We start from the raw sequence: 26,607 nt of genomic DNA, 5'->3' as shown, positions 1-26,607 counted from the left end.
GACCACATCCCAAAGTGGAAAAATGTTATGAATTCCTAGAACTGGAAGGATTTCAGGAAGTCTCAAGAGTGGCAAATAATTGGACAAATAATTGCAAATTTTTACTTACATAATCAGGGAACTGGTTTGGGTAACCAAATATCTCTAATAATGATCGAAGCTGAACATTTTTCATCAATCTTTACATACGTCCACTCAACAAATGCTGAATTCTTGCAGGTCCCAGCCCTTATGCTTAATAAGGTGGTTGAAAAAACAAACAGACCCAAGATAATGCCTTTAAATGGCTCCATGCAGTTTTAGTACAAAATAAGTGCTCAATAAACGCTAGCTGGTATTATTAAAATATTAACTGATAACAGTAGCAATAGCAGCCACTGTCTTGAAGACACGTTGCTTTCTGCTTCGGAGACTATATATCCCAAGATGCTCTTTGCCTGGGTTCCGCCACCCATTGCATTCTGGAGCTTGTAGTTCGGAAGCGAGTGTCTGATTTCCCAGCGCGCAGGCGTAGTGGCGCGGATCCCCGGAAGCACCAGAAGCAGCTCCCAGGATGAGCGGGTGGCGGTGGCTGCAGCTGCTGCGGCGGCACTGACAGGACACGAGCTCTATGCCTTTCCGGCTGCTCTTCCCGCTCGGCCTCCTGTGCGCGCTGCTGCCCCTGCACCATGGTGCGCCAGGCCCCGACGGCTCTGTGCCCGACTCCGCCCACTACAGGTGAAGGGGGCCAGGATCCCGCCTTCGTAGTAGGGGAGTGGGAAGCGCGCACCGGGTCCCTTCCCGTTCCTTCCGTCCCAGGACCCCCGCCCTGACTTGCTTGGGTCCCGCTGCTGGGCCCTCGGTAGAAATCAGCTGGTGGTTTCCACTCCTCGCTCTATTACTTGTCCTTTTTCTCGCCTTTTTGTGTTCCGTCCCACTACCTTATTTCTGGTCCCCACCACCAGGGAGCGAGTCAAGGCCATGTTCTACCACGCCTACGACAGTTACCTGGAAAATGCCTTTCCCTACGACGAGCTGCGACCTCTCACCTGTGACGGACACGACACCTGGGGCAGGTAGTGCAAGCAAGGGGGTAAGGGGGCAAGGGGGCGGCCGTGGTCTGGTAGTCCCGGTTTCCGGCGGGAGGGACAGCTGGGTTGGGTGGCTTCACCGGTTCCTGAAAGCTCCCAGCCGGGCCGCACTCCCCACAATGCAGACCAGCACCTCCAGGATCCAGTCAGCCTCTGGCCGTGGGTTCAGAATTAACCCCAGCAGACTGTGCCTGACCTGTGGACTTAGCCTGAGCAGTACCAGGCACCAACTGTGAGGACTCAGGCAAACTTCTGGAGTCTTAGGATATTGTGGAAGGGCTCCAAGAGTCAGAAAACCCAACCCCTTCTTTTTAATAGGTGGACAAACAGTTCCAGAAGGGGTTGTGAGTCTCCCAAAACTTAACAACCTCCTTAGTTGGTGCTCCCTATAACTGAAACACACTTTCCCCCTATTACCGTGTCTTGTTATTCGTATTTTAGCTCCATATGTCACCTCTTTAGTATCAGTTTCCCTAACCACTCCCACTTCAAGACATTCTTGCAATGTTGTTATTTTCTTTGTAGCACTGCTCTGATACTGTCATTTTCACTTATCTGCTGGCTTGTCTTTCCCATTTCCATTAGATTAAAAATCTATGAGAGTTGGAATTCTCTGTCTTGTTCCTTGCTGAGTGAGGAATCATTGCATTAACTGAAGCTGACATTGATTGAACATGGTGCTAAGCATTTTATTGTATCATCTTATTTAATTCTCTTAATACTCCTGGGAGTTTAATGCTGTTATCCCTATTTTACCAATATTTATAAATGATAACATCTCCTCCTATGCTAAGGATTAGAGAAGTTAAGTAAACTCAGAACTTGTGCTGATTTTCACTCTTTACTTGGAACATAGAAAATACAAACATGAGTAATTCAAGAAGTACAAAATCATAAACAATAATTATTTCTCATTTCATGGAGCTCCAACCACAGTTCCTTTCCTGTATATCCTTCCAGAAATATTCTTGGTTTGTACCATTATATAAGTGTGGGCATGTGTATCGTTTCAGAATTAACTCTTTAATGGTGTATTTTCTATCTGGGCGTGGTGGCACAGGCCTGTAATCTCAGCATCTGGGGAGGCTGAGGCAGGAGGATCTCGAGTTCAAAGTCAGCCTCAGCAAAATTGAGGCACTAAGCAACTCAGTGAGACCCCATCTCAAAATAAATTCAGAATAGGTCTGGTGATGTGGCTTAGTGGTCGAGTGCCCCTGAGTTCAAGCCCTGGTACACCGCCCCCACAAAAAAGAGAAAAGCATGGTGTATTTTCCATGTAATAGAATACCCCCATTTTAAGTAACCACCATCACAGTTAAGTTACAGAATGCTGGTGTCATCCTAAAAAGCTCCGTTTATACTTAATCCCTCTACTACCACTGACCCCAACAATTGCTAATCTGCTTTTTATTAGTACATCATTTTGAAATGCAATGGAAACACACTATAACATTTATTCTGCACATTGTCTTTTTTATTTAACAAAATTATTTTAGTTTTTTTTTTTTTTTAATTGGCACATAGACCTCCTGGTCTATCTTTTTATTTCACAGTTTTGAACTGTTTGTATCACAGTTTAATTCATCACTCTTCAACTGGTGGACAGTTGAGTTCTTTCTGGCCTTTCACTGTACTAAACAGTATTGTCATGAACCTTTTTAAACAACTGTGTGCACTGGGGGGTAGATTCCTAGTTGTAGAATTGCTGAAAACCCTGTGGTTTCAGCTACAATCTTATACTGCCTCCCCATGGTAGACAAGAATGCCAGAGAATATAGGAGATGTGTTTAATTACACTTGAGCTATGCAGCACACTTTTCCAGGTACATTAAGAGGATTCAGGATCCCAGCAGTTTTTCCTGTGGTTTTTCTGTTGTGAGTAAGTGAGGTAGGCAGAGGCACTACCATGACTCAGTTTTGGGGGGCTTTGATCTGGGACAGCCAGATATCTATCTGGTGTTTGATTTTCTTTCCTTCTGGCCTTTTACAGTTTTTCTCTGACATTAATTGATGCTCTGGACACCTTGCTGGTAAGTGTCTTGTCTGTTTGTGTTCCTCTTCACCATTGCACAATCAACTTCTTTCCTCTTTTGGCAGCTTGACTGTTGGCAAAAAGTGACTTCCTCTCCTGGGATGTTCATCTCTGATTCTGAGTTATTAGGATCCAGCTACACAGGTAGAATGGAGGGAATGAGTTCCAATTTATTCAGGTTCCTTTATTTAACAAACATTTATAGAGGGTCTATATGGACAGGGGCCTGTGATAGACTTGTATAACTCTATGAGGAATATAGGACCTTGACATTCTGCTTTTCTGCTTGTTTTGAGAAGTTTACACTTAGTAGCCACGTGCAGTGATAGTAAAGTAATAACTAACTGGTCTCACTGTGCTATGTGTAGGGCTTGTGCTGAGCACCTTACATATATTACTTTGGTTAATCCTTTCAACAACTTCATGAGGTAAGCACTTTTACTCCTTACAGTTAAGAAATCTCATGGTTAGAAAGGTAAAATGACTTGAGCAGGATACTCAGCTATTAAAAAGCAGAGTTAGGACTTGATCTTGATTCTGTATGACTCCAAATCTTGACTGTCTTTTCCTTTATAAGAAGCCGGGTGCAGTGGCACATGCCTGCAATCCTGGCAGCTCAAGAGGCTGAGGCAGGAGGAATGCAAGTTTGCGGCTAGCCTCAACAGCTTAGTGAGGTCCTACACAACTTAATGAGACCCTGCCTCAAAAAAGTAAAAAAAGCTGGGGATGTAGCTCAGTAGTAAAATACACCCGAGTTCAATCCCCAGTACTGAAAAATAAAAAAGACTACAAGAAAGGATTTAACAACTTTCCCCCTATTTCATTATTTCTGGTTCTCTGTTACCTTTCTTATTTTTATATACTAAGAGTATTTATGTGACTGTGAACACTACATAGATATAGTTTAACTTATTTTTTCACTTAATGTTAATTTGTGTGTACTTATCCAATCATGAAATATTTACTGAGGGCCAGCAGTGTACCACACACAGTGCTGAACTTTGGAGTTATCCTGGTAATGTTATACATAGGCCCTGTGTCCCTGGAGTTTGTGGGACACAAAGATCAAAGAATAAGTTTAAAGAATGTATAATAACAAATAAAGGTGAGTACTCTATAGGAAAGGTGCACAGTTCTGTGAGTGGTCATAACCAAAGAATATGCCCTAGATGGAGGAGGTTGGGAGAACTTCCCTGAGCAAGTGAGATGACACTTAGATCTGAAGGAGAAGCAGGTATTGACTGGGAAAGTGAGAGGGGAAGAGTGTTCTAGATGGAGGGAACAGCCAGTGCAAAGGCCTTGGGGCAGGAGAGAGCATGGCAAGTACAGTGAATTGAAGGAAGGTCAGTATGGCTGGTGTGGAGAAGGAAAAGGAAGAAATGAAGTGAAGCTGGAGGGATAGATGGAGACCAGAAGGTACAAGCCTTTCTTCACTGTGTTAAGGATATTGATCTTTAATTTGAGATCAAGGGTAAGCCAATGGGATTTCTTAAGTAGAAGGCAGAAAATGGTGAGATTTCTGTCTTGAGATCACTGACTGCAATGTGACAAACATTTGTCAAGTAATTGTATCATGAGCTGTGGTAGGCACCCTGGGGAAATTCAGGAATGAATAAACTTCTGTGCATGCAAAGATTTTCTAAATGTAAAAAAAAAAAAAAAAAAAAAAAAATGGCCTAAGAGAGTTGTGTGGATAAATCGCTTGGGTCTTTTAAAGGAAGAAGAGGTTAGAGGAGGAATTAACATCCTAAAGACGTTTAGACAAGGATAGGTTGGATTTAGAAATGGGATGTTATGAAGCAAATGGTTTCTCCCAGAGGGAATGGCATGTCTGAAGTCAAGAAGTTGGGGAAGTAGTTGGTGCAGTTTTACTGACATAGATGAAGACAGTTGAGGTGAAGACGAGTCCTGTGATATATGATCAAAAAGGAAGGCTGGATCCAAATCACAGATGACCTTGAATGCTGGTAGTCAGGAGTGTTTTGTTTGCAAGTGCCAGAAATCCAATTCATACTGATTTAAACAAGGAAATTTACTGAATCAGGTAACTAAAATGTCCATAGACTCCTGACTTCAGATCCAGCTGAACCCAGACATGAAAACGATGTCATTAGGAGTCTCTTTTTCCATCTCTTATCTCTGCTGTTTTTGCTGTTGCGTTCCCAGGCTCTCCGTAAGCTGGCAGAGTAGCTCCACTTACATCCCACTCATTTGGGAAACCATGGAAAGAACCCTTTCCCCTGAATTCCAGGGACTGAGAGTTCATTCCGCTGGCTTAGATCACCTACCGGTCACTGAACCAGTCATCTGGCAAAGAAATATGGCACTGTGACTGATCCAAGTCAGGTACCCATTCACTCCACAGCTGGGGACATGGGGTCAGTTTCTCCCACACCATAGGAGTGGCCATGGGAGAGGAGTAAAATCAGGGAAAATCAGGATACTATTATCAGAATAAAAGGTTTCAAAATTGCATTTGGCTGTTGGGTTAGAGAAAGAAGTATAAGGAATTCTGGAGGCAATTTCTAGCTGTAATTTTCAAGCTGTAATGTTAGAGACTCAGGTTCTCTAAAGCTTTCCTTTCTACCATCATTAGTTTATTGGCTCAGTGCCTCAGGATGAATTGTCACTGCCATGTCTCCAGAAATCTTGTCTGCTTTCAAGACAGGCAGAGTAAAAACCAAGCCAGTGTGTCTCCCTATTATTATTAAGAAAACAGGCTTTTCCAAAGGTGCCCCCAGTAGACTCTGTAAGGGTCAGAACTGACTGGATAGTATAGTCACCTCTGGTGGCAAAAGAGGCTAAGAAAGGAGCATCTGGATTTTCAACCTCTCTGGAGGTAAAGAAGTTTGAGACACAACCTGTAATGTTTTCCTTAAGGTTGAATGTAACAAGAGAGGGTTAAAAACAGGTATGCACTGTAGATGTCAGGCTAAGGCTTCCTTGCTGAGTCTGCTTTCTTTATGTTTTATCCATTTAAATGGGTGTCTAATGGCTCCAATTGGTACCTGGGAATTTACTTAACCATTCTCTCAATATCAGATTTCTGGGTGATTTCTTGCTCACATTGTTTTTTTGTCTGTCAGCAGACTTAGGACAGAAACTGGAGGTCTTAATTGAATAAGTGAGGGCCACAACACTATAAGATCCCAAATTCTGGCTGGGTGTGGTGGCACATGCCTGTAAGTCCAGCACCTTGAGAAGCTAAGGCAGGAGGATCACAGGTTTGAGACCAGCAACTTAGTGATGCCCTTAGCAACTTAGCTAGACTGTCTCAAAATAAGAAATAAAAAGGACTGGGGGTGTGGTTCAGTGGTTAAGCCCCCCTAGGTTCAATCCCTTGTACCAAAAAGAAAAAATAATAATAATAATAATAAAGATCCCAAATTCTGAATCCAGCATCTTCAATGCCTCTATGCCTCAGAGAGAGAGCTTCTTGATCAGGTTTCTGTTCCTTCCAGATTTTGGGGAATGTCTCCGAATTCCAAAGAGTGGTTGAAGTGCTCCAGGACAATGTGGACTTTGATATCGACGTGAACGCCTCAGTGTTTGAAACTAATATTAGAGGTGAGGGCTGCCTTTCAGGGCCTTTGGAAGAGAAGAGAGTATGGAGTTGCCTCAGTGTAAACCAAGAGGTGGTAAATAGGCTCTTCAGGATCCACCTTGTCAGGACACTAGGCCTAAACCAGTGACTGATACAGCTCTTCTGCCCTCCTGGAGGGTGGTGCTGTGTTCATAGAGAGTGTCTTCGAATCCCTCTTTAGTTTCATACATGAAAATGAGCAGCAGATGGAGAAAAGACTAGAAGGAGATAGGCCAGAATTGCGCACATATATAACTTTGATCTGGTGCTATGATCCAGAAAGATGTGTCTGGGCGCAGTGGCACTTGCCATAATCCCAAGAACTTGGGAGGCTGAGGCAGGAGGATCACAAGTTTGAGGCCAGCCTCAGCAATTTAGTAAGGCCCTAAGCATCTTAGTGAGACCCTGCCTTAAAGTAAATAAAAAGGGTTAGGGATGTAGCTCAGTGGTAAATCACCTCTGGCTTCAATCCCTAGTACCAAAAATAAAAAAAGAAAGAAAAAGAAAAAAAAAGAAAGATATATCCCTGCCTCTGCTTCTCTTAGATCTTATTTTCTGTCAAATAGAACTTACTGTGTTGATGGAAATGTTTTCTATATGTGTTTTCTGATACAATAGCCACTAATGCTGGGCTTTGAGCATTTGAAATGCATCTGTTGCAACTGAGAAACTGAATTTTCCATTTGATTTAGTTTTTTAAAAATATTTTTTCAGTTGTTAATGGACTTTTATTTTATTTATTCATATTCAGTGCTGAAATTCGAACCCAGTGCCTCACACATGCTAGGCAAGTACTCTACCACTGAGCCACAACCCCAGCCTCTTTATTTAGTTTTAATGAATTTAAATGTCTTCAGTCACATGTGGTTCGTGACTATTGTCTTGGATAGTGCATGTCAAAGACCTTTGTTTCCAATTTTGATGGCCCATAAAAACCATTTGGGACCTTTTAAAAAGTTTTCATGTCTAGAATCCACCCTTAACTTAATGAATTGGGATCTCTGGGTTGGGTGCTAGAATCAGTATTTTTAGTAGACTTCCAATGATTCTTACAAAATACCTTTTATTTACTGTGACCCTCCAGACCACTGTTTAACAACTGTCACTTCTAAATGACAGAATTATGTTTTTCCTCCTTATTTTGTATATGTTCTGCAATGAAGCATTGCATATGATACATAAAAGTTTTAAAAAGAGAAGAAAGTAGGGGACTTCCTGGAATACAATCCTGGTGTAGGAATCAGAGCTGAGTTTGAGACTCTGCCTGTTGCTGCGTCTCACAGCTTCCTAGCCCAGTTTGTCATCTGTAAATGAAAGTCATCCTTATGCCTTTGTTTCTGATGTGAATATAATTATACCAATTTTTGGGGAGGTTGACATTTGCCTGGTATACCTTTTTATATCCTTTTACTGCCGATCTTTCTGTAGTTTTATGATTAGTTACATGTTATGTAAAGAGTATAATATATTTTGTTTGTTTATCCATTCTAACAATCCTTTAACCCAAGCGTTTTATCCATTTACATTTACTATAATTACTGATGCATTGATACTCATTTTTCTAGAATGTGCAATTTGCCCCATCTTCTCTGTTCCTTTTTTCTCTCTTTTTCATGCCTTCTATAGATTGATTTCCTCCTCATTCCATTTTCTTTTACTAATTTAGAAATTATGCAGAACATCTAACTTTTAAAATAGTTTTCCTAGCAAATAGAAAAAACATCTTGCTAAAATCTAAAGTTAGTGAAAGTCTTTAGTTCTCTGCCAGAATGATACAAAACCTCATTCAGAGGACACCCTGACCTTTGTTCTATATAGTTACATGTTTTAGTTCTTTGTTTTAAGCCCTTCAACATTATTATAGTGTTCTCTACAGTTGAAGTTTGTTTTTCCCAGATGTTGATCACTGTTTTCACCATCTTTCCTTCTTTTGTCTTAGGATTTAACATCTATGATCCTTTATCTTCTCTCTGAAGTACTTTAGAATTTTCTTTAGTGCAGCATGTCCTTGGCAAACCTTCTCAGCTACTGTATATATGAAAATGTCTCCATTTCACTGCCTTTGTTTGGCCTTTTAGGGGATAGTTTTGCTGTTTTTTTTCTCTTAGCACCTTGAAGCCATTTTTTTAATCCATTCCTGATTTCATCATCATTATTAAGAAATAATCTGTCTGTACTACCCATTATTTTTTGTAGATATTCTGCTTTTCTTTTTTTCATTTTCACTTCACGCTTCTTAATTTTTTTTTTTTTTTATTTTGAAAAATTTCAAACTTAGATAAAAAGTGGAGAAAATGGTACCACGAACTGACAAACCCTCTCCCAGAGTTGATCTTTATTGCATGGACTCTGGCTGCTTTTAAGAGCTTTTATTTCTTTGGTGTTTTGCAGTATTAGAATGATGTAAATAAATGTGGAATTATTTCTTTTTTAATTTTTTAAATTGTCAATGGACCTTTATTTATTTATATGTGGTGCTGAGATTCAAACCCAGTACCTCACACATGCTAGGCAAGTGCTCTACCACTGAGCCACAACCCCAGCCCTGTGGATTTCTTTCTATCATCTTGCTTGGGATTTTTGGGTCTGAGAATTGCTGTCATTTCTTTGAGAAGGTTCTTAATTATTTTCTCTTCAAATAATGCCTCTCCCCTTTTCTCACCATCTTTTTTAGAAACTTCAACTCAATGTATTCTTCCCTATTCCCAAGTCCCTTCTTATGTTTTTGGTCAAATTTGCAATCCTCTTGCCTCAGCCTCCCTAGTCACTGGGATTACAGGCATACACTACCACGTTTGGCAACATCTTGTATCTTTTATTTTTAAATTTTTAGTTGTAGATAGACACAGTACCTTTATTTTATTTTTATGTGGTGCTGAGGATTGAACCCAGTGCCTCACACATATTAGGCAAGTGCTCTGCCACTAAGCCACAACCCCAACCCCAACATTTTATGTCTTCGTGTTGCCTTTTGGATAATTTTTTTGGTTTGACTTCAAGTTCACAAGTTCTCTCTTTAGCTATATAGTATCTGCCAGTAAACCTAACCCTGTGATTTTTAATTCAGTTATTATATTTTTTATTTTTAGTTCAATTATTACATTTTTGGGTCCTTTTAAAAATATACCCGGTTATTATTCGTGTATTTATTTATTCCACCCTCTTTTATTTAAGTATATTGCATGCAATTGTTTTCTGTTTTGTGTCTGATAATTCCAATATATGAAGTGTTGGTGTGTCTTGTTCTACTGTCATTTCTGCTGGCTGTTACCTATAATGCTTTGTATATTTTGTGGTTTTAAAATTTGATTTATTACGTTTTCATCCTCTGTTCATTTCCTAGATGTTATCTGTAGGATTCTTTGAGGCCTGGGATGAATGTGAGTTCTTCCAGATACAGTTTCTATTGATTTCTGCCATGTGGCTGGAGTTACTACCTACTAAAACCCACTTTATGCTAATGGTTTGAGGTTTTCCAGACTATCCAGTTAGTGTAAATTCAGATTGTAAAACTATGAATGAGATGTTTTTGTTGTTTTTTTTTTTGGTTTTTGATATTTTTCTTTAAAAATTTCCCCTTTCCTTTTACTTAGCACCAAGATTCGAGGCATCTAATTTTCCTTATGTAACTAGGAAAGGTATGCAGGGTCTGTTTTTAATTCATACTTACACACGTCTTTCAAGTTTCAACTTTATGTGACTTCCACTTTGGCCAGGTCCTGCCTTTGTCTTGTGTTCCCCCTTCTCTCAGGAGGGGAAGACTGAAGTTCAAGGTCAGAGATTAGTCAGGGGGCCATTCCTGATATCTGTTTAGCCATATTTCTAGAAATAGAACCTCTGTGTCTTTTTATGAGTCCTAAATATTGCATAGTACATCAAAATAGATAAATTAATGAGATTAAGGTAATACTTTTTTCTCATCACCCAAGGTGTGACAGGCAGTTGGGAGACTGAGTAACAAAGTAGAATGAGCTTGGACTTTGGAATCAGGCAGACCTGGCCCTATATCCTACTAAATGGGTGGCCTAGCGATAATCACTTTGCCTCTCCAAATCTTAGTATCTTCATCTGAAGAGGGGGTGGCAGCACACTATGTTTGGTGCATAGTGGGAACTTCAAAAGATGACCCTTGTTTTCATGACCCACCAAGAAAAGAAACTGTGACCTTCACACTATGCAGATATTTGGGACTAAGGGTTGGACTCATGGACTAGGTGGCCTTAACCCCTTCCCAATGACTCACCCCACCAGAGTGGTTAGTTTTAATTTGCACAAGACAAAGACTGGTCCTAGTCCTGTGACATTTGCATTTTGTGCCATCCGTAGTGGTAGGAGGACTCCTATCTGCTCATCTGCTGTCCAGGAAGGCTGGGGTGGAAGTGGAAGCCGGATGGCCCTGTTCTGGACCTCTCCTGAGGATGGCCGAAGAGGCAGCCCGAAAACTCCTCCCAGGTAAGACCCACACAGAGATGGGGGAAACATGAAGTCCAGTAGGCCCCGCCTTCCTTGCTGGAGATGAGAGTGGCAATGCTGAATCACATCCTGGTGTTTTTTACTCAAGTACTGTATATTCCTACCCCTGAGCATCTACCATAGAAATCAGGAGCTCTCTGGGTGTTTTCAGGGCTTGCTGGGGTGCCAGCTCAGGATGGATGAGCTGACCTCATTACAGTTTACAGGCATGGGCTGAGGTTTAGCCTGGCTCTTAGATGGTTCTTACCCTTATTTCATGCCAGCCCGTTCACCCCCCTCCCAGGCCCACATGCTGCTGGAATACCAGAGCTCTGGGTAAGAGTTGTGGTCTAGCATTAGGAGCCATGGGTTCTAGATCGACTCAGCCAGCCAGCATCTTGACCAAGCTACTCTTCCTCTCCATGGTTCGGTTTCCCTTCTATCTGGAAGTCATCATTCTTGCTTCCCTACCACATTGGGTTTCAGGGAGGCCAAAATAAGATCAGACAGGAGAAAGTGCCTAGAGAACCTCAAACACTGAAACAAGAGGGGTTTGTTTTATGGCTACACTATGTTCAGGGCTGCAGGCCAAGTTCAGTGTTTGATTCCAGTGGGGCAGCCACACCAGGCTTGGCAGCATCGTCAGCTGGACACTGTGTTCCCTTCAGGGCGTGGTCTTAGGACTATTCACACCCAAACACGTCACAGTGTGCTTTCCACCAGCCCCTTGACCATCTCATTTGTCCCTTGTATGCAACACTTGCCTCTCATGCTTGAGAGGGTGAACTGGGTTCGGGTCTCACTCATGGCCTATGGCTCACTGCCTGAGTGTCTCCTTGCAAACATCATGTCCTGTGTGATTCATCCCTAGAGGAAGTTGCCTTTTTTTTTTTTTTTTTTTTTTTTTTTTTTTTTTGTCATTAAAAATTTTTTCATTCAGAAATATACATATTCAAAAATACATATTTATTAATTATAGAGAAAGCACCAGTATATCTACCCTTTAGGTCAAGAAGGAGGATTTTGTTACTTTCTAATTTCCTTTCTTTCCTAAAATATTTTTTTGGGTCCTTCTTACTTGTGATTGTCGTTCTCCCTGCTTGCTGCTTGTGCCTGCCAGGAAACAAGTTTCTTGTCTATGACAAGGTTGCTGGACCCTGTCAACTTTGCTCAAGGTTTGGTGACCTGCAGGCTGTTCTGTAATTGTTTGACCTTTTGGCCTTAAGAGGAAATCTCTGCCTTGTCAAGTTCTTGCCTTGAATCAGAAGGCACAGTGTGGGGTGGGCAGAGCATTGGGCTGGGGCTGTCAGGGTAGTCAGGGCAGGTATTCCCAGCCCAGCTCTGTTTGACTTTCCTGTGTGACCTTTGGCTGAATCACTTCTTTACAGGCATATTTTCCCCACCTGCAAATTGAGGGTCAAACTCTCTCATGGGTTTTTTTGTTTTGTTTCATTTTTTAGTTTTTGAGTACTGGGGACTGAACACAGGGATGCTTTGCCACTGGGCTATATCCTTAGCCCTTTTTATTTTTTAATCTGGGATAGGGTCCCACTAAGTTGCCAAGGCTGGCCTCAAAGCCTTAGCCTCCTGAGTCACTGGGATTTTAGGCGTGTGCTACCACACCCAGCTCTCTCTCTCTTTTAAAAATAATTTAAATAATTATTTAAACAGGGATCTCAAACTCACAACTTTGGGGCTTCTAAGTATCAGCTGATCTATTTTTAAAAATTTTAAAAAGTAGTGTTTTAAAACATTTATGAGAGGCTTCTGATGGGGCATACTCTGGTCCATGGGACACAAGCCCCACTCCTCCCTGTAGCTTAAACCTTGCCTGCTTCACCCTGAGTTACCTGCCTAGCCTTGGAAGGCATAGTGAAAAATAATAATAAAGTAAAGTAGAGCTGCTCTCTCTGAAGTGAGATATGTGGAGTGTGGCAACCTGGAGCACAATTCACCCATGCCCTCATCACAGACAGGAGCCCGGGAATTGTGCAGAGCAGTGTTTGACAGCATCTAGGTTAGGTGGCTGCTTAGGGTCCTTCAGTTGTGACATTCATCCTTCTCTTGTTCACACTTTAGCAGATCACCCAGGAGAAAAAGAGGGAAGGGCTGACTGAGGTCTCAAGCTTCAGGCCTGTTTCAAAACCATCCCTTCTGTCTGCTTCAAAACCTTCTTCTGTCTGAGTCATACATTTCTGATTATTTAGCCTTTCAGACCCCCACTGGCATGCCCTATGGAACAGTGAACCTGCTTCATGGAGTGAACCCTGGAGAGACCCCTGTCACCTGTACAGCAGGGATTGGGACCTTCATTGTGGAATTTGCCACCCTGAGCAGCCTCACTGGTGACCCTGTGTTCGAAGATGTGGCCAGAGTAGCCCTGACGCGCCTCTGGGAGAGCCGGTCAGATATTGGACTGGTAGGTCAGCTGCTGCCCTTCCTCTGTGAGTTAGTCTGCCAACTTAGCCCCCGTTTATGAGGTCTGTGAGCAACAAGTTACAGTTAAGCCAGGGGGAAATTAGGGTGACCTTGGGAGTGGCCCAGGACTTGGGCTTTGGACACCAAAAGTAGACCAAATCTGCCATTCATATTTTGGCACAGAAGGGAAAACAGCCTGAGAGCATATCCTCTGCCTTGGGGTAGGGACTGTGTTAAGCTTGAGCCCTTGAACTTCTCTGATTTCTAGGGAGTCATATGTTTCATGCTTCTGACTTACTTAGTGACCATAGATCAATAGATCATCAGCTCATCTGGCCCTCATTTTTGGTGTCTATCTATATTTATAAAATTGTGTTTCTTAGAATGCCAGTGTTAAGAAATATTGAATGGTGGTTCTGTTGATTAAAAAAAAGGTTCCCAGTCAATTAAGTTATGTGATTCTTAAATATGGTACCCTCTATTGCAAAAGTAACAATGAACATGAGCAGAATGAAGGTCATGAAATCCAGGGGTAAAGTAATTGATTTGACTTCACATTTCCCAAACTTATTTGACTCCAGGACTTCCCTTTCCCCTCTAATTCCGATTAACACCGGGAAATTTAACACACTTTGAACCAGATGATCACTAAGATGGTTTTCAACTCCTTAACAGGATATTCTAGTGAACCTAATAGTAATTGAGCCAAAGCTATCCAGGAAAGAACACTGGATTTAGACAGAACTAGATTCAAGCTCTGGCCATGCTAAATCAAAACTTTGTGACCCTGGGCCAGTCGCTTAACCTTTCTGGTCCTCAGTTACTTCAACAGTAATACCTCCTTTGCTGAGTCATTGTGACTTCTAAAGACTGTGTTTGAAAGTGATTCAAATATAAGTTATGAAAAATCTAATGCTGAGTCAGCTTGAAATATGGAGCTTGTGTGAGTAAATTTCTCAAATCCCTTAGGAAGGTGCCATTCTGGGAACCTAGAGTTCAACCCTTAGTCCAACACAGGCAGTGTTTTCTCCAGCCCTGGGACCATAGTGAACTCTGTTGATGCCCTGCCTTGGCCCTTTTCATTTCTGTGCACACTGACCTGTTTTCTAGCAGCCATTAGTCCTATCCCTTTGCTGGCAGGCTTTTGCTGGTGCCTGGAGCCTTCTTTGCTTGCCTTGGCTGGAAGTACTGGAACTTAATGCTGTTCTGGGGCAGTTCTCAACCAGTGACTGATACTGGTGGAAGTTTGTGGATAAATATTCCATTCCCCACCCATTGCCTTTGGGTGAGATCATTTCAAGGCATATTCTCTACACTGAATCCCAAAGCTCCCCAGAAGGACTGAGCTCCAATTCCCATGGTGGAAACTTGCTCCATCACTCAGCCATTATGGGCTGTGTCCCCTTTCCTGATTCCCTTGCCCCCTCCTTCCTTCTCTGTTGGTATTTTCAGGGACTTACTTTTATATCAGCTGTTTTTATTCTCCCTTACTGAGGGTCTGCCCCTGGGGGAACCCAAACTAACATAGAATACTTAATAATTTCTTTTTGATTGAGTATTTGACAAAGTTATTACTTTCTGGAGGGTCTAAATTTTATGAAAATACATTTCTTCCTTTAAATCTTTTAATATTTATTTTAAAAAGACTTTACAGTTACATTGTTCAAAATTCAAAGGATCCAGTAAAAGTACCCAGAGACATTGGTAAAGTTCCCTCTGACCCCTATCCTCCAGCTGCCCAGTTTCTTTCCTTCCTGAGTTAATTTATGAAATATATGAAGAATGTGTCATGTCTTTAGACACTGGCATCACAGGCCAAGTGCTCTGAAGTCTGACACAGATCGTAGGAACAGCAAGTTCTCATCTCTCATCTCACACACTCTGGGCAGGGCATAAACACTCCAGATCATTTTTCTTTTTCATTTTTGGCCCAGTGTGTATAATTACATCCTCATAAATGTGCATGAGATGTCTCTCCTCTGTACAGATGTGCAGGAAGACTGACCATGCATGGTTCAGCCTTGTCGCCTTCCCCTGTTACCTCTGTGTCTCCAAGAAGGGCTTGCATCCCACTGGGCACTGAGGGGTAGATACATCCTTCTTTGGTTTTAAGCCCTCCCTTGGAACCACATGTCTCTCTCCCAGGTTGGCAACCACATCGATGTGCTCACTGGCAAATGGGTGGCCCAGGATGCAGGTATCGGGGCTGGTGTGGATTCCTACTTTGAATACCTGGTGAAAGGAGCCATCCTGCTTCAGGATAGGAAGCTCATGGCCATGTTCCTAGGTAAACAGGGCAGGGTAAGGGGGCCTTTTCATGACTTTTCCTATTGATGTGTGGTTTATTTGTATACTTTTGATTAATTATTCCCCAGTGCCTCCAGAATCAATTCAGAATGCCTGAGTGTGCATTTGAAGGCACAATGGACTCAGACCTCCCACTTGCTGCCTACTGCACCTCCTTATGCCTTCTGATTGATTGATTGAACCAGGGATTGAACCCAGGGATGCTTAATGACTGAGCATATCCTCAGCCCATTTTTATATTTTATTAGGGCCTATGCTAAATTTCTGAGGCTGTCTTTGAACTCATGATCCTCCTACCTCTGCCTCCCAAACTGCTGGGATTACAGTCGTGCATCTCCATGCCTGGCTCCTCATGCCTTCTTACAAGAACCAGTTAAACCATGCTGTTCTCTGTACATGGCCTGGATTTCTTATCCCCTGGCCATTATAAACACTGTTTCCTTGGCCTGGATATTTTTCCTGTGCTCATGCCTCCAAATTTTATTAACCCTTCAAAGCCCAGCTTAAATGTCACCTTGCCCATGAAACAGTTTTATCCTTCCTCAGAATATAGAGCCTTCAGCACCTTTCTGGCAGGCAGCTATCATCAGCAATTACCAGTCTAAGAGTTCAGTACAGAGCCCATGCCTTCTTCCTCTTTATGTTTCCCCCAGGCCCTTGCATGAGGCAGGTAAGAGATGAATCCCTGTTGAATAAATGCATTTACCCTCCAAGTCTTTAGCCACTAATAATAATGGTCTTAGGGAATTCTCGGGCACCTAGTAATAATTACTATAGCCACTGTTCATTTGTTCAGCAAATATTTATTGGGTACCATAAATGTGCCAAGCAGTCAAACTCTGAACATGACTATTTCATTTAATTCTTATATCACTCTTTTAGGTTAACTCATATATTTGCATATGTATTTGGCACTTTGTTCATTCAGATAATATTTGTTGTGCATATTTATTGTGCATCCTCCTAGTGCTGGGGATTCTGCACTGAACAAAAAAAGTTCTAGGGCTCATGGATTTACAATCTAGGGAAGGAGTATAAATTCAGGTTCCCACTGGGATGTCAGCTTCATGTGGGCTGGACTTTGTCTTGTTGACCACTGCTCACCTAGCAGGTTCTCAGTGAATATTTGAGTGAATAAATGTCTGGAAAATCCCACAAGGTATGTAACATTTCTTTCCCAATTTTAACAGGTAGTAAAACTGAGGCTTAAGCTGGGAAAGTTTGCCCAAGGTCACAGCTAGCATGTGATAAATTTAGCCAGAGGTGGGATTTGAGCCTGAATGTTTGACTCTACACCCTTGCTTCTTTGTAGTCTGCTTGCCATACTGTATCCTAGTCCCCGTTGAGGCTAAGCCATCATATAATCTCCTGAAGTGTGAGTCCGCACTTCCATTGTCCAGCCTGCCTTTTGTCTTCTTAATCACTCATGTGTTCATTATCCCATTTCCTGTGGTACAGAGTATAACAAAGCCATTCGGAATTACACCCGCTTCGATGACTGGTACCTGTGGGTGCAGATGTACAAGGGGACTGTGTCCATGCCAGTCTTCCAGTCCTTGGAGGCCTACTGGCCTGGTCTTCAGGTAGGAATGATCAAAGATGATGATCATTTTTCTTTAGAATGACAAAACAAGCTCATTTTGATACATGTCAAATATGTTCCTTCAGTTGCTTGAGTACGTTTTTATTGGTGGGTGGACAGGGATGGAATAGAAACTTAGAGTGAATTAGAGAGGTGCACAATTCTGCCAAGCTGAGTTTTCCGAGGGGAGCGCGGAGGTGTCAGGAACTGAACTTCAAGGTTGCCATGGTATGTCGTTCCAGCTAAGTAATGTAGACGGTGTCTTTCCAAACCCGGTGACAGCCGTTTCTCCAGGGTCCTTTCTGTCAGGTTTCTTCCCTCTTGACAGTGGGCCTGCTCATGCTTTTTCCCCACAGTCCGATAGAGTTACTGCTGGAAGAGCATTGAATCTTCCCACTAGGTATGCCAGATATTTCCTGTACCAAAATAGGTTATAGTCTAGGTGGGTTTGATTGTTTTTTATTTTAAGAAAGGTAATAATGCAATGAATGGCAGTAAATTTGAAAAGCACACAAGGGAATACAGTGAAAAGTAAATGTTGGACCCTTACCCCATTGACCCTGTTCTGTTTTCTATGACTCCTTCCAGAAACCCATAAACATCAGAATGTATATATTTATATCCTCCTTTTTTTTTACATAGATAGGAACATGTTATATTCTTTGTTACCTATGTCTCTCTTTAAAATTTTTTTTTTTTTAGTTGTCAGTGGACCTTTATTTATATGTGGTGTTGAGGATCGAACCTAGTGCCTCACACATGCTACACAAGCGCTCTACCTCTGAGCCATAGCCCCGGTTCTGGTACCTGTATCTTGTAGATCATTTTTGATTCATACATATGGATCAGTTTTACTTTATTTTTTAAAAAGCTGCATATATTCCATTGAATAGATAGACTTTGAATGGGTGCATTATACTTGTACATAATGATGAGGTTTATTATTACATATTCATACAAGCTAGATTGTGATTCTTGAACCAGTCCTTAATTGTGTATTTTTAGCCAATTTTCTTATTTTACAGATGGGGAAAGTCTCAGAAATAACAGGTTAATAAAATCAAACATTGGTATTGCTCTTCTAAGATCTTTGAATTTTATTGCTTGAGTGTTTCCTACAAGAATTCTGAAAAACAATGGAGCCCCTTGCATGTTTTTAATTTTAAGATTTTTAAATAATTGCTTGCCATTCTTTTTTTCCTTGAATTCATATTTTCATTCTGTTCCCCCAAGATAATTTTTTCGTAATTATTATGTTTTATGCTGAAAGCATTTATTGATCATACATCTCTGTAACAGAAGTTGTATATACATAGAAGTGTAAAATGTTTTAAAGTTGCTTAGAGCCTTGGCTAAATTACTGAGGCTGGCCTTGACCTTGCAGTTCTCCTGCCTCAGCCCCCTGAGTTATTGTGATTACAGGTGTGCACCACCACACCCAAAGTCCTGCCAGCTACTTTACACAGAATCATCACAATGCACTGAGGTAAATGTTTCACAGATGAAGTAGTTTAGAGATGTTAAATTTGTTCATTCATTTTTTTTTTTTTTTTTAAATGAGATAAGATTTCTATGTTGCCCAGGCTGGCCTTGAACTCTTGGGTTCAAAGATGGCCTCATATTGGCCTCCCAGTAGTTGGGACTATAGAAATGCTCCACTGTGCCTGGCTTTATTCAGCAAATATTTGAATGCCTACTGTTTTTCAGCCACGTCCTTATGAAGTTTATGAGGGGGAGACACAAAGAAAAATTTAAACACACATACAGTAATATCTTGCAGTGTAGGAATCAAGAAGCTGAGGTAGAAGAAACCACATGGGGACGTGCTTTAGACAGGGTATTTGGGGTGCCCCTCCGAAGCAAAGATACTTAAGCTCATATTAGAAGGGCAAAGAAATAGGGGTGGAGCATTGTTTCTCTATTTGCACATGGAGTTAAGGCATACCATTTGTGTAATCATAAATTTACATAGGGTACATCAGCTATTTTTCTATGAACTTATATTAATACGAGTGACTTAACAACAGCTAGAGAAATTACAAATGCACATATCCTCTCACCCAGCAATCCTAATTTTGGAAATTTATCTTACAGATATATTTTGCATATATTTGAAATGACACATGTACAGAGGTATTTATTGCAGCAATTGATTGTTACAGCACATGGCAAAAGATCAGACCAAGCCAAATGGCTGTTAATAAGGAAGTGATTAAATTTTGGTCTGAGAAATAGAATATGGGGGGCTGGAGTTGTGACTCAGTGATAGAGCCCTGGCCTAGCATGTGTGAGGCACTGGTTGTGATTCTCAGCACCACATATAAATAAGTGAATAAAATAAAGGTCCAGCAACAAATTAAAAAAAAAAAAATATATATATATATATACTTATGTATATATACACATATATGTATATATATTTTTTAAAAAGAAATAGAATATGATGCAACTATATAGATAAGAGGAGGGCACTCTCTATGTACTTACCTGGAAAAAAATCAAGATACATTGTTAAATAAATAAAGGAAGGTATAAAATAGTATGCCTAATTTAGGCTATGTTTAGTGATGGGAAAAGAACATGCTCATTTTTGCTTATGTTTGCATAAAGAAACTCTGGAAAGTTACATAAGAAACTACTAAGAATGGTCAGCTGATGGGCTGTGGGGTCAGGGTGAAAGCACAGCCAACCTTTTCCCTCAGAATTTTTTTTTTGCTGTACTGGGGATTGAACCCAGGGCCTTGTGCTTGTGAGGCAAACACTCTACCAGCTGAGCCATATCCCCAGCCCTTCCCTCAGAATTTTGAACTAGCTGTCAAAATAAAAACTGCTGGTAGGTTCAGGGACTTAATATATAATCTCAGTTCTTCCCAACAATGCATGAGATAAGTGTCGAATTTTACATCTTACAGATGAGACTCAGAGAAGTTAACTGTCTGGCTCAGGACTACAAAGTGAGATAGTAGCAGACTTGGGGTTTGGTTAATGACTTTTTTTTGCCCCAAAGACTGTACTGTCTTTTCCCTGAGGTTGACTATATGTGGGATTTTGTCTATGGATTCTTAGGCTGGCATTTTTTCCACCTGACCACCACATCTCTCCCACAGAGCCTCATTGGGGACATTGACAATGCCATGAGGACCTTCCTCAACTACTATACTGTATGGAAGCAGTTTGGGGGGCTCCCAGAATTCTACAACATCCCTCAGGGATACACAGTGGAGAAGCGAGAGGGCTACCCACTTCGACCAGGTGAGCAGCATCTCTGGCCCATGGCAGGGTCTGGTTCCTCACACCCTGATCCCTCATAAGCTCTTGCAAGGCTATTTTTTCCCATCTGATCCAGTAGCTCTGGGTGATTTTCCTACTAGGAGTTATTCACCCCCATATTTTCAGGTATAGACACTGATAGGTAGGCTGTCTAAACCCAGGGCTCCTGGACTCTTTCAAACTCAGGGAAGCAGAGAGAGGGGAAATTTCCAGATTGCCTCCTTTGGGGCTTCTCCCGTCAGGATTTCAGAAGCTGGTGCAAACTTCCCAAGTCAGTGGGTTGAGCAAATTATGCTTCCAGAGTGTAGAATGGTAGAACTTTGAGATGGACCTCACGCATCATCTAGTCTTGTCCCACTCTCCTTTGGCAGCTCAGAATCAAGGAAGGGACCACACGCTGAACATTGTCTTAAGTTTCTTGACATCTCTGATGTCCTCTGATTCACTGCAGGAAAGTTAAATACTGAGAAAGGAGGGAAAGGGGTACAGAGGCAGGAAGCTTAGTCAGCACGGTCATCCCACCCCAGTGTAGGTTATGTTAACAGCTTTCCACCTGAATTGCCTTTGAGCCATGTGATAGGCCTTCCTTGTACTTCTGCCCATTCTGCCTTCTTCTGCCCCAGCTCCTTTCTCCTCTAACTCAAGTGATTATTGTTGGACTTTGGGAGGATGCAGGAGTGAAATAGCAGTTTTAAAGGGCAAATCAGGCATTTCAGAATCCTCAGAAACTGCTCTTTGGTGTTTCTCATGCATTTGTTGTCATGGCTTGCTTTATTTATTTACTTATATATTTATTTTTAAATTTTTAAAAAATTTTTAGTTGTAAATAGACACAATATCTTTATTTTATTTATTTATGTTGTGCTGAGGATCAAACCCAGGACCCCATGCATGCAAGGCAAGCACTTTACCACTAAGCCACAACCCCAGTCCTTATTTATTTGTTTATTAACTATTTTAAGAGAAAGTATCCTTCATATCTAGCATTACCTATAGAGGAAATGATCAGTATGGGACTAAATGTAAAATGTAGACTTGTGCAGTCTTAGGGTTAGAGGAATCTGAGATGTCTTCTAATTGAAATCCTCCTACAGTAGCCCTATCAAGTGGTTATCTGGTCCTTTCTTAGTTGCCTCCAGCAGCAGGAAGCTCACTACATACAGAAGCCACCTTGTTCCATTTGCAGGACAGGCTGGCAGGAAGGCACCAGTGGAAAGTAAGGCGCCACTGCCAGGAATTCAGGAGGGCCTCAGACCAGTCACCCTTCCTTCCCCAAAACAATAGCCCTGGGAGATAAGATACAACCTTGTAACTAGACAGGCCAGTGCATTGCACTCTGGTTCATGCCTCTGATCGCCAGTGTGGGAGCACAGAGCCTAGCCTAATGGCTTCTGAGGACTTCACCTCCTGCACAGGCCAAATCTAAGTCTCAGACTGTCGCCCTCCTCCAGAGTTGTCCAGATTATGTACAGGAAGGTAAAGCAATAGCTAGCATACTTAGATCCATGTGTGAGAAAGAGAAAACAAGAATGGCCCTGACCCAGCCAGATGCTGGAAGCAGAAGGGAAGCCTCCCATGACAGCGCTGTCTTTTCTGTCTGTGTGTTCATCTGCCAGTAAGTGTGCCCCATCTGTATCTTAGAAAATTATCAATTGGATTATCAATTGTCTCCCTGTGGAGGGAGGGCAATGTAGGAGAGACTGGGGAGGTGGGCCGTGCTGATTGAGCTCAGGAGGAAACAGGAAAGGAGAAGATGGGGAGATATTGGTGGAGGAGGAAGAGTAGTTCTTCCTCTAAGAAAAATGGGTGACCAAGGAGAAAAGCATTTTGAGCTATAGCTTCTACTCACTGAGGCCATCCTCAGTGAAGTCAAATCTTTCTTTTCCAAAATAGTTATTCAGGTATTCAGGTATTTGAAAACAATATATACATTTTCCTGAGGTTTTTTTTTTTTTTTTTTTTTTTTTTTTTTTGCCTTCCAGAATAAATATTCTCATCTGGATCCACTTTTTTTAAAGTTGTTGATGGACCTTTATTTTATTCATTTATGTATATGTAGTGCTGAGAATTGAACCTAGTGCCTCATGCATGCTAGGCAAGTGCTCTACAACTGAGCCACAACCCCAGCCCCTGGATCCACTTTTGTTGGCTAATATCTATCTCAGAATAGAGCTCATGTCTGAACATCACACTCCCCTTATGGGGTAGGATAGGGCAAGATTGTCACCTTCTGAGCACAGTGAATCAGGGACTGCATCTTTGGTAGGTCGAAGGTTACTACTTAAATATCTTAACCTTCATCTTCTTGTCTGTCCTGACTCAGCAGGGGCCTTAGAATTTTTTTTTTTTTTTTTTTAATATAAGATTAGGTTAGGCTGTGAGTGACAGAAAGAAATAGCTTAATCAAGATGTAATTGGGGCTGGGGTTGTGGCTCAGTGGTGGAGCACTCACCTAGCATGTATCAGGCACTGGGTTTGATTCTTAGCACCACATATAAACAAATAAAAATAAAGGTCCATCAACAACTAAAAAAATACTAAAAAAAAAAAAAAAAAAGATGTAATTTCCCGGCCCAGGAGGCTGAAACAGGAAGATCGCAAGTTCAAAGCTAACCTCAGCAATGGCAAGGTGCTAAGCAACTCAGTGAGACCCTGTCTCTAAATAAAAATACAAAATAGTGTTGGGGATGTGGCTCAGTGGTCAAGTGCCCCTGAGTTCAATCCCCAGTACCAAAAAAAAAAAAAGTTATAATTTCATTCCTCTCTCATATTCTGGTTGTATATGGCTCTCTATATGGGCGGGAGTTCATGGTCACCCTTATACTGGTCTCCACTAAACTTCCAGCTTTGGCCATGTAAGCTCTCAGTTGGGTAAGATATCCCATGTTTCTCTTAGTTGGGGCTCTATGGACAAAGTAGAGAGGGGAGTAATCCTTCACTGCCTTTTCTGAGTAGGCCCCAAGCCATGCCTGCTCAGCCACTGGGTGAGGTAGGTTTGCTTTGGACTTTGCAGAGCTCATTGAGAGTGCAATGTACCTGTATCGTGCCACCGGGGATCCCACCCTCTTAGAACTTGGGAGAGATGCTGTGGAGTCCATTGAAAAAATCAGCAAGGTGGAGTGCGGATTTGCAACAGTAAGTGCTTCCTGGGCCCACCAATTGGGAAATATCTCCCCTTGCTGTTATAGAGCCTCTTTAAGGGTGAAGTTTTGGGAATGCTGGAATATAAGTACTGGAGGGGACTTTGGAGATGAACATAAACTAGTGAACAGAGAAGCTAAGAGCCTTGCTAATGGTCATGCAGCTAGGGGAGGTAGAGCCAGGGTTGGTTCCCAGGGGTCTTGACCCCATGCCCTTGGCATTCCCCTGCACCAGAGATCCTTGCCTGTCTGAATCAGCTACTTTGTAATGTAAGTTTCCTGGAAAGTTTACTTTTTTCTTTTTATGTACTGGGCACTTAACCACTGATCCACATCCCCAGTTCATTTTATTTATTTATTTATTTTGAGACATAGTCTCACTAAGTTGCTTAGGGCCTCGCCAAATTGCTGAGACTTGCTTTGAACTTGCAATTCTCCTGCCTCAGCCTCCTGAGTCTCTGGGATTGTAGATGTGTGCCACTGTGGTGACCTTCCTGGAACGCTTTCTGAGAGTTTATATAAAATGGATTTTAAGAAGGAAAATCCATAGCCTTGTATTCAAACCTGGGGCCCTTTAACAAAACAAGCCTGCTGGTCTCACAGATGCTTATTGAGTGTCTTTCACTAGGCCCAAGGGTGATAGTGGTGCAGAAGGACCTAGCTCCTGCTCCAGTGGAGATTACATTTTAGTAGAAAAACAGTGAACATATCTGTGAGACAGAAAGGCCAATGTTGGTTGGAGTGGGGTGAACAAGGAGAAAAGTGGGTCCATAAGAAGGTCCCAGAGGGAGGCAGGGACTGTATCACAGCAGGCCTCACACAAGCCATGGGAAAAAACTTGAATTTGGGTCAGTTTGGAAGGAGAAGCCATGGTAGGCTCTATAGCAGAGCAGGACCATGATCAGATTGGCATTTTAGAACTATCACTCTAGTTGCTGTTTGGAGAATGGATTGAAAGGGTCACAGGTGAGAGCTGGGTCACATACTCTTATAGGACCCCAGCAGGTAATATATAAATAATCATTACAGACACATAAAAATAGATGTTTAGGAAAATAGTCTGGAAGAAAAATTTCCTGAAAAATATACAGAGTTCATATGGAGTTATAAGATTTAAAAATACATACATATATATATTTTTGCAAAATTTATAATGTGATTATATTCTGTAAGTAAAATATGAATTCCCGTTTTGACAGAGAAGGCCTATATGCTTAGGGAGAAAATAAAACAGTTGTATGTTTTGGTTTCCATAGTGTTGTTCTGTGAAAGCCTATTGGGGCTTTCTTAGGAATGTTAGGTTTATTTCCAAGTAAATGAAGCCTCTTGGAGGTCTTCCAAGGTGCATGATGGGAAGAGGCATCTGATCTTTTCAAACAAGGCAAGAAAATAAGTCTTGGTGCATATATCCATAGAGACAGGTTTTTCTGTGTAAGATAGTTGTACACTGAAAATTAGTTTTGTTTAAATGCTTGCTAATTCTGAGAAGCTAAAAATAAATGTTTGTAGCAAGTCATCTTACTCATCTTTTGCAGTAAACTCAAGTTGAAATTTTCTAAAATAGGCTCATTGTTAGTTATTTACAATAGCAAAAACTTGGTAACTACCTTGATGCCCAGCAAGGGAGGATCTAAATAACTGATGATGCACTTTAACAATGGGGTATTACGCCAGGGCAGGATACAGGACACTGGAGATTATCCTGTCATGTAGGAAGATCAGGGAGACCTTCCTGGGGAGGCAGCATCTAAGCAGAGACCTGAAGGAAGTGAGGGAACTGGCTATGAGGGAACCTGGGAAGAGTATCTATTTTTTTATTAAAATTTTTAAAATCAAATCTCATAACCTAACGTGAAGGACCTGGCAGGCATGGTAAGGCTTGGGTTTTTAGCCCGCATGAAATGAGGTGCCGGCCTAGGGTTACAAGAAGAGGAGTTGCATGAAGTAAGACTCATGATACAAGTATAATGTAGGGTAAGGATGGAAGCGGGGAGCCCAGTGGGAAGCCATTGTGATAATCCAGGTGAGAGGAGGGAGCGGCTTGGAAGAGTGAGCTCTGAAAAGCTATGTGAGTCACCTAAAGTCCCTCAGCTGCTTAGTGACCCAGTAGGAATTCTTAAAGAGGGTCGCTTGACCCTTACTACCAAACTATGGTGCCATCTGACTTTTCTCCTTCTCCCACGTGGCAGATCAAAGATCTTCGAGACCACAAGCTAGACAATCGCATGGAGTCCTTCTTCCTGGCTGAGACTGTGAAATACCTCTACCTTCTCTTTGACCCAACCAACTTCATCCACAACAATGGCTCCACTTTTGATGCTGTGATAACCCCCTATGGGGAGTGCATCCTGGGAGCCGGGGGCTACATCTTCAACACAGAAGCACACCCCATTGACCCCGCTGCCCTGCACTGCTGCTGGAGGCTGAAGGAGGAGCAGTGGGAAGTGGAAGACCTGATGAGAGAATTCTACTCCCTCAAACGGAATAGGTCAAGATTTCAGAAAAAGAGGATGAGTTCAGGGCTCTGGGAACCAGCAGGGCCAGGAACATTGTCCTCACCTGAAAACCATGACCAGGCAAGGGAGAAGAAGGCCAGCAAGCAAAAGATCTCACTTCTCAGCTGCCCCAGTCAGCCCTTTACCTCCAAGTTGGCGTTGCTGGGACAGGTTTTCCTCGATTCCTCATAACCACTGGATGATTTTTTATTTTTATTTTTTGAAACTAAACTATAGTAATAAATCTGCTTTGGGCTA

At 41.9% G+C, this 26,607-nt stretch overlaps 1 protein-coding gene across 2 annotated transcripts; it reads left to right on the top strand.

Moving 5' to 3' along the window:
• Nucleotides 1-512: 512 nt before the first annotated feature.
• Nucleotides 513-26,607, top strand: LOC306654524 (ER degradation-enhancing alpha-mannosidase-like protein 2). Of its 2 annotated transcripts, XM_079128235.1 has the most exons (11): nt 513-717; nt 945-1,055; nt 3,061-3,100; nt 6,564-6,669; nt 11,012-11,137; nt 13,345-13,556; nt 15,701-15,842; nt 17,321-17,445; nt 20,552-20,696; nt 23,728-23,849; nt 26,044-26,607. In XM_079128235.1, the coding sequence occupies exons 1-11, from the start codon at nt 611-613 to the stop codon at nt 26,539-26,541; spliced, it is 1,734 nt and encodes a 577-aa protein (XP_078984361.1). In that variant the 5' UTR covers nt 513-610; the 3' UTR covers nt 26,542-26,607. The 2 variants fall into 2 exon arrangements, with proteins under 2 accessions (XP_078984361.1, XP_078984362.1); XM_079128236.1 differs by lacking the exons at nt 3,061-3,100; nt 6,564-6,669 and having other exon boundaries at nt 527-717.

Source organism: Sciurus vulgaris (assembly GCF_902686455.1).
Source record: "Sciurus vulgaris genome assembly, chromosome: 2".
In the NCBI taxonomy this organism is placed as follows: domain Eukaryota; kingdom Metazoa; phylum Chordata; class Mammalia; order Rodentia; family Sciuridae; genus Sciurus; species Sciurus vulgaris.
This window is presented reverse-complemented; position numbering and strand designations above follow the sequence as displayed.

Coding starts and splice junctions, on each gene's coding strand:
- LOC306654524 (XM_079128235.1), top strand. CDS start 611: ATGCCTTTCCGGCTGCTCTTCCCGCTCGGCCTCCTGTGCGCGCTGCTG. Junction 718..944: donor CCCGACTCCGCCCACTACAG/GTGAAGGGGGCC, acceptor CCCCACCACCAG/GGAGCGAGTCAAGGCCATGT. Junction 3,101..6,563: donor ATGCTCTGGACACCTTGCTG/GTAAGTGTCTTG, acceptor TGTTCCTTCCAG/ATTTTGGGGAATGTCTCCGA.